Source organism: Thunnus albacares, chromosome 20 (assembly GCF_914725855.1).
Source record: "Thunnus albacares chromosome 20, fThuAlb1.1, whole genome shotgun sequence".
In the NCBI taxonomy this organism is placed as follows: Eukaryota; Metazoa; Chordata; class Actinopteri; order Scombriformes; family Scombridae; genus Thunnus; species Thunnus albacares.
Genome location: NC_058125.1, coordinates 26,661,458 through 26,669,325, shown reverse-complemented (window position 1 = coordinate 26,669,325; position 7,868 = coordinate 26,661,458). Strand labels below are relative to the sequence as shown.

The 7,868-nt window shown below is 44.0% G+C and overlaps 2 protein-coding genes across 3 annotated transcripts in view; one reads left to right on the top strand and one right to left on the bottom strand.

Moving 5' to 3' along the window:
• The window catches only part of LOC122971137 (microfibril-associated glycoprotein 4-like), a 750,976-nt gene that overhangs the window by 557,834 nt on the left and 185,274 nt on the right, over positions 1 to 7,868 (bottom strand). The window lies entirely within an intron of this gene.
• heatr1 (HEAT repeat containing 1) overlaps positions 1 to 7,868 on the top strand; it is a 29,343-nt gene that overhangs the window by 3,494 nt on the left and 17,981 nt on the right. Inside the window, exons 2-16 of one of the 2 annotated variants that reach the window (XM_044337606.1) lie at positions 334 to 918; positions 1,726 to 1,884; positions 1,990 to 2,206; positions 2,749 to 2,890; positions 3,223 to 3,324; positions 3,645 to 3,785; positions 3,947 to 4,158; positions 4,246 to 4,385; positions 4,475 to 4,556; positions 5,302 to 5,403; positions 6,206 to 6,323; positions 6,425 to 6,532; positions 6,919 to 7,017; positions 7,113 to 7,201; positions 7,313 to 7,524. In XM_044337606.1, coding sequence (XP_044193541.1) covers positions 1,743 to 1,884; positions 1,990 to 2,206; positions 2,749 to 2,890; positions 3,223 to 3,324; positions 3,645 to 3,785; positions 3,947 to 4,158; positions 4,246 to 4,385; positions 4,475 to 4,556; positions 5,302 to 5,403; positions 6,206 to 6,323; positions 6,425 to 6,532; positions 6,919 to 7,017; positions 7,113 to 7,201; positions 7,313 to 7,524 — 1,906 coding nt within the window. In that variant the 5' untranslated portion in view covers positions 334 to 918; positions 1,726 to 1,742. The remainder of the gene's footprint in view (positions 1 to 333; positions 919 to 1,725; positions 1,885 to 1,989; positions 2,207 to 2,748; positions 2,891 to 3,222; positions 3,325 to 3,644; positions 3,786 to 3,946; positions 4,159 to 4,245; positions 4,386 to 4,474; positions 4,557 to 5,301; positions 5,404 to 6,205; positions 6,324 to 6,424; positions 6,533 to 6,918; positions 7,018 to 7,112; positions 7,202 to 7,312; positions 7,525 to 7,868) is intronic. The other variant, XM_044337605.1, reaches the window with a different exon arrangement.

Below are 7,868 nucleotides of genomic sequence, written 5' to 3'. Positions count from 1 at the left end.
ATAATAAGAAATGAATAAATTTTAAAAAAAGTTTTGTTTAGATGTGTAAAAACAGTGAAAACCACATTATTACACAGTAATACAGAATATGTCACCAATAAAGATCTTGCCAAAACGTTCTAGTGTGAGAACAAATCCAAAATAAATTCACAAGCAAATGAATTGTTAGATTTTAACAATTTGGATTTATGGATGTGAAATTAGTAATTAGTCTGTTGTAGCTCATGGTTTCATATCATTGGCTTTAATCGTCATGTGATCAAAGGATAAAATGATGTCATGTAAACGCTCCTTCTGACTGTTTTATGTATTATTGTTTTAATCCTCTCTCAGAGGGAAATCAGACTGAGAGCCACCAAAACCAGAACCAAAACCAGGACCAGGACCACCTGCCACCTCCATGGCGTCTTTCCTCAGCAACAAGGACAGTAAAAGACCGTAAACATACCAACTCTGCTTCACCTCCATGTCTCATTCAAACTCATGATGTGTTTACTGTGTCTGTGCGGCGCTGTGTGTTTGTAGATTTTATTTTTTGTTAACTGTACATATATATCCTGTTAATACAGACACACAGTTTACATTCAGATGTAGATTTATATCTACACTGATCTTCATACTTCTATTTATATTCTGCTTTTTTGCACACACACAGTTTTTATCATGTAAATAATAAAAAGGCTGATACTCAGAACACTGTCGGACAATATTTTACTGTATTCATTTTGTCTTATTCTTTGTATAAAACGCCTCTAGTGAGTAAAAGTGAGCGTGAGACGCAGACGGATAAAGGAGGGAGTGAAACATCTCGCTTCAACAGAGATGAAACCAGATGTGACCTGGATGAAGAACTACGTCACTTCCGCTATCAACAACGTGCACGGGCGCACATGTACCGTGCGGAGCTACAGAAAACAGGTTTGAATTTCTTACGTTTTTATTCTATGACTTAATTTTTTAACAGTACAATATTCACGTAGATGTTCATTTAACAATATATTCGCATGTTGTTGGTTGTGGGGAATTTTATTTTCGTGTCATTTTGCTGCGTTAGCTGAAGTAGCTAACTCTCATTATCGATAAACTAGATTAACTAGCTGTCTTATAGTTAAAATGTACATGTTTGACCTGTTAAACACAGTATAATTAGAAGCTTTCTGTGTCGGATGACAATCTAAACACAGTAAAAGCAGATCAGATTGTAATCTGGTCTGGAACTGACGTATCTAGTGGAAAAAAACTGCATTTTTCATGTTTCCCTGCTTGTCAGAAAGGAAACGATCTACACAGAAGTTGTGTTCAGACTGTCTGTAAATAGGAAGGTTCAACCTTTTAAATCGGCAGTAACATAATTCATCAGCAAGTTAATTAACGCGCTTCTTTCTTTCATCTTAAAGGAAATCACACAGTTTGTTGTTACGGAGCAGATTCAGTGATTTGGCGGCTTCAGACAAACTGTCCTGTTTACTGTCACTGTTTCTCTAACTGGGAACGCTGGTATGTTAGTGGTGAAAGAAAACTATTAACACCGCAGTACTGTAAAAGTCCCGCATTCAAACTTTTACTAATAGTGAAGAGTGACAGAGAGGTTTTATTATTATTTATTGCTTCAGTTTACTAAACGTCTGCTAGTAATATTTATTTAAAGTCACAAACCTGCCGGGAAACACTTTGACACGACACGAGCGTATAAATCAGTGACATCTGTGTTTGTGTCTGCGTCAGATTAAGGAACGATCATCATGACGTCGTTGGCTCACCAGCTGAAGAGGCTCGCGCTGCCTCAGAGCGACGCCAACCTGCTGACGCGCAGAGAGGTCGCCTCGCTGCTCTTCGACCCCAAAGATGCCGCTTCCATGGACAGGAGCACCTTCTACGCCCTCGGTGAGTCTTTGTGCTCCGCTTTTACCTTCTTCTTTTTTTTTACAGCCTGTATTTCTGCCTGGTGATGAAGCTCAGTCCTCTTCCTCCTCTTCCTCCTCCTACCAGGCTGCACGGGGCTGGAGGAGCTGCTGGGAATCGAACCGGTGTTCTCGGAGTTTCAGGACACTCTGTTCAGCCGGGCGTCGCTGACTCTGGAGCGCAGCGTCCAGTCGAAGGAGGTCAACGAGAAGCTGGACGCCGGCATCTCTCTGTTCCTCACCCGCCTCTGCCCGTACTTCCTCCTCAAACCGGCTCACAAGTGCATCGAGTGGCTGGTTCACCGGTACGCCGCCGCCGCCGCACTGCTGACTGACTCTAACATGATGTCACCAGTCTGTCACCAACATATCTCCACAACTCAGTCCAGCACATATTTGTCTTATAAAATACAACAACTATATTTTATACAAAGACTCAGAATGAAACAATAAGACGTTTCTTTACGTCGATTTTTAAAGTGAAATCTGTTCATCTCATCACAGACATCTTTAAATGTCCAAAAATATTCAGAAGAATCAGAAAATATGAACATTTGAGAAGCTGGAACCAGATTCTTTGTTATTTCTGTGATCAATCAATCATCAAATTAATTGTCTGTCGATCAATTAATCAATTAATAAACTAATTCTTTTAGTTTTTCTTGTTCTGGGACTAAAACATGCAAATGAAGAAGTCTGATCCTTTAACATTAATACTTATTTTGTGTGTGTGTGTGTGTGTGTGTGCGTGTGTGCGTGTGTGCGTGTGTGCGTGTGTGTGCGTGTGTGCGTGTGTGCGTATGTGTGTGTGTGTGTGTGTGTGTGTGTGTGTGTGTGTGTGTGTCAGCTTCCACATCCAGCTGTATAACGCTGACAGTCTGCTGGCGTGCGCGCTGCCGTATCACGACACCAACGTGTTCGTCAGAGTCCTGCAGCTCCTCAAGATCAAAGACGCCACAAACCGCTGGAGCTGGTTGCACTGCCTGCAGGTCGGCCGACACATATTTATATATACATGTATGTATATATATATATATATATATATATATATATATATATATATATACTACAGTATATACTACCAAATACTGCTATATATATATACTGTTATATAGTAGTATATATATCAGTATATATTATATAGTGTGATATACTGTTAAATACAGTCGTGTACTACTGTATTCAGCCACCTACAGAAACACAAACTGAAGATGATGAGGATGATGATGATGATGATGATATGAAGATGATGATGATGATGATGATGATGATGATGATATGAGGAGTTTCCTGTGTGAACGTTGTGTTGGTGTTTGTGCAGAAACCCGGCGTGCCGCTGGCCAGAGGAACTCTGATCACTCACTGCTACACAGACCTGAGCTTCATGGACTTCATCTGCACCATGGTCACCAGGTCCATCCAGGTAACCTCCCCCGTATCACACCTGCACACCAAATCCTCCAGGATTCACTGGGACCTGTGGTCCAGTTCATGAAAACCAGTGAACTCATGAGTCTGGGAGGCAGGACAAACATTTAATGAGGGTTTATTTATGTATTTATGTTTTCTGCTCTGCTAATCTCACTTCCTGGTTTCTTCAGGAACCGATAAAAGAACCACGAATGTAGACCTGGTTCTGATCCAGAGCTGGATTCTGAAGGGAATCTCTCATTTTAAAAAGTCGTCTGCATCCTTTTAAACTGAAATGTTCTCTAATAGTTTTCTTCTTCTTGTTGTTTTCAGGCGTACTCGGGTCACTCCGGCACTTCCTCTCAGCTCAGAGTGATCTTCTCCTTCTACGCCTCCACCATCGTTCCCGCTCTGGACGCCGTGGACAAAGTGTCCGACACCATCATATCCAAACTGCTGCCGTACGTCCAGAAGGTAACGACATCCGTCTGCCTCGACACGCAGAGAGTTTGGATTATCTTTTAATCGGAAACTACGGGAATGATGCTACATATGCTAACATGCTAATGTTACGTCCTCCCCTCGCTAATAACGTATCAGAGTGAACTTGAACACATCTTCTGTCGTCTCTTCAGGGTCTGAAGTCGTTGCTGTCGGACTACAAGGCCGCCACCTACATGATCGTGTGCCAGCTGGCGGTGAAGGTGGTGATGGAGGCGAGTCTGGTCGACACCCTCGCCGTCCACATCAGCAAGTCTCTGCTCAAAGAGCCCGTGCTGGCTAAAGAGGGCGTTGGCTGCCTCATCGTGCTGCTGCAGAACCAGAAGGAGGGCGCCGCCGGGTCCAGGTAGTGACAGCAGCGCAGTGTTTTTGTAGACACCCCCCCCCCCCCGCAGGTGTGACCTCCACCTCTCACCCGCGTTTCTGTCCTCAGATTCTGCAGCCGTCTGTGCTCGATGCCGCCGCTGGTTCCCACGCTGCAGGTCATGGCGGCGACTCACGACGTCAGTCCTCTGCTGAGATACCTGCTGCCTCACCTGATCCACGCCGCGCTCAGCAGCAGCAGCAGCTCCGGTCAGAACTGCTGCTACGTTATATCGTTTCTTTAAAAAAGTCTGTTGTTGAACGTTTGGAAAGTAGAAGTTTGTGGTTTTGTGCTCCAGGTGAGACGGACGAGCTCGCCGTGTTGGAGTCCGTCCTGCAGTCGGTTCCTCTGACGAAGGGTCTCGACCAGACCGCAGCTCGGTAAACACACGTCATCCTTCATCCTGCTGTGTAGGAACTTAAACACAAAAAAAACCTCTAAGAAGGTTTTTGAAAATTTTAAATTTAATGTCCAAAACTGTTAAAAGCTGCAGACGGATCATCAGCTGTAAGTTTTTCTGTTTGTGTTTGTGGTTATTTGGAGACGTTTTACATCTTTAAACTACAAGTAACAGTAACATCAGACCTGCAGTAAACTGCTGTTAAACAGTGATGGACAGATTTAGTTACTTTTCAGATGAAGATTTGACACAATAGATAATATAACAAGCTTTTAAAATACAACACATTGTTAAAGATGAAACCAGTGGTTTCCAACCTTTTTGTCTTTTGACGTCTTACAAAAAGCAGTGTGTAGTCGGGGTCACATTTCACATGTCTATGAGTTGTTAACAGCTCCACCAAATAGTGATTTTTCCCTCTAAACTTCTCACATGCTTTCATTTCAATAAATGTTCAAATGATCCAATATTTCAGCAAAAATCAAAGATTAGAGAAAAAGTCCAAAAACTGAAAACAGATTTGTGTATCAGAACTTTGTTTTTTCTTCTTTCCTCTCCCATTAATCATCTCACCACCCCTCAGATTTATCTGCTGACCCTTTGGAGGGGCCCCGACCCCTAGGTTGGGAACCACTGGACTAAACTAGCTAACTGTATATAAAGTAGTGTAAACTAGCTCCACCTCCAGCAGCTACAACAGTTGTGTTGTTGTGTGTCTCCTGCAGGTTGCTGCTGGACGAGTATCTGAGTCAGACTGAACTCTCTGCTGAAAACATCTCAGCTCTCGACCAGCGTCTGCTGCCTCTGGTCCGACTGTTCGAGTCCAAGTGAGTCTGACTGCAGATGATTTAACCTGCAGAGCAGCTGTTGATCCGACCGTCTCCGTGTTCTTCCTGCTGTTTAATGCGTCTATTCAACCACATGTTCTCTCTGCCACAGTTTAGATTTGAGGCCTTTTTAACATTGATTTTTTTCATGTATGATTATTTTCACATCAAGTCCATTTTTATTTGTAAAGCTCAATATCACAAATCCACCGGACGCCGCGGCTCTCCGCTCCGCTGCGCTAAAGAAAGGCGCCTCCTCTATTTTTTACGGAAGCTGCGTCAAACAGCACAGAGCAGGTGGAGCTGGACAGGAAGTCAGACACAGAAACAGCATTGACCATCCGGTCAATTTTCAAAATAAAACACCCCGTGCAGCCTCCTGGTCGTATATCAACAATAAACACAATTAAAACAGACGAATAAAGAAACCATTTAACTACGTAGCCTAATTAACCACAGAAGAAGACCAAAGATCAAGGAAAATGACCAAAGCAACGAAAGCTGAGCAAAATTGGGCAGTTTAGTTGCCCTGCTACTACAGTAATTACGGTAGCATTAAGGGACCGTCAGCTTTGACTAGGCTGCTGTAATTACTGTAGTAGGAGTGCAACTGACAACACGCTCCCGGTGGAATCCCGGGGTCAGAGCCTCCATTAGAATGAGGAAGAACCACCTAAAATCCCTTTTTAATGGTGAAAAACCAGTTTGTTTTTGTTTATCGTGTTTAAATACGGAGATAACAGCGAATGTTCAAAGTGGCTGTGGACGTTTCTGAAGCCGTTCTGTGCTCGTCCTCCGTCAGGTACTGCGGAGCTCTGGACGGCGTCCTCTCAGGTCACGTGACCGACGTCAGCGGCGCCGAGCAGAAACATCTCTTCCACCGGTTCCTGTCTCTGTCCATGAGCAGCGGAAAACACCAGGTACACGCCTCCAGTCCTCCAGTAAACCTGATGATGATGAACATGTGATCAGTCTGGTTTCTGTGTGTCTGACGGTCTTTTGGGGTTTTTTTTTTTTATAGATTTTGGGCGACTCGGACACGTCGCTGCTCCTCAGTCTGAAACACACGCAGCCTTCAGTCCGAGTCTCCGCTGTGGAGCATCTGATGGGCGTCATCACCTCCGGACAGGTACGATGTTTAACTTCCTGTTGGCATCTCTTAGTTTCAGCAGCAACAATAGAAAACCAAGAAGTAGGAAATCTCGTTAAACGTCTAATTAACAACCTTCATGGATCAAATAGTGATAATTAAACTTATTAGCAGTTGTTAAAGTCCTGTCAAGGTTTGCAGGTCTGTGGAGAAATTAGCATGACGGCCGAGCAGCGACGCCGTTGGGAGTTGTAGTTTTTTCTCTTGTGTGACTGCTGCGGTGGAGCCGAGCGCTCTGAGAATACGGGAAAGTAACAAAGAAACGCTGAGTGAGAGATTTACGTGGAGTTACAGGAGCTAAACAGGAAGTGACATCATGACTTCAGCGCTACGTGTTAAACAAACCGCTCGTTTCCTCTCGGCAGCATCAGAGTCTGGACGAAGGCTTCCTGAAAGACGCCGTCACAGACCGCTTGAGGGACGACGTGCCGGCCGTCGTATCCGCCGCTCTCAAAGTCCTGGAGGTCAGTGAGGTCATACGGGGTTAACAGTTATTGATTAAGTTATTGATTAACTCATTTGTGTCTCTGGTTGTTGTTGTTGTTGTTGTTGTTTTTAGATGCTGTTCGATGTTTTGGACACTGAAGACATCGTGTCATGTTTACTGTCACTGCTGCACAGAACTGATCTGTCCGTGGCTGAATACTGGTCAGTGAAGTACACACACACACACACACACACACACACACATAATATTTCCCTTCATTAGAAGTGAGACTCTGTATCCATGGTAACCGAGGTCGCCGTTGTTTCCGTCAGGCTGCCGGTGCTGACTGAGGTGGTGCGTTTACTGTCTGACCCCCGGCTGGGAAAGGGGGACGCCGAGCTGGTGCAGAGGGCGGGCTGGAGGCTGCTGCCCTTCCTGGTGATCACCACCGGGCGGCCGGACTCCGCCCAGCTCCGCCTCACTTCCTGCATCGCTCGAAGCGCCATCGTCAGCCAACACCCGCTCACCCTGAACTGGGCTGAAGGTAACAGATGGAAGCGATTCACCGCCTCGAGTTTAAAAACCTTTTTAATGACTGAAAGTCTGCAGGAGAATGTTTTATTATGATTAATGTCAAGTTCACAGTTTTATCATGTTGATCTGCAAAATATTGTGATATAAGAGTCAATAATACTGATTATAATCTGAAGATATGTTTATAAGTGAAATCATTTACATTTAATTAACTCTATAAAATAAACATCAAATACTTCTACTTGTCTACAGTTCAGCTCCTGAACAGCAGGACCTTTAAATTAATAGTTTGACATTTTGGAAAATACACTAATTCACTCTTTTTAACGAGAGTTAGATGTTGAGATTGCATGT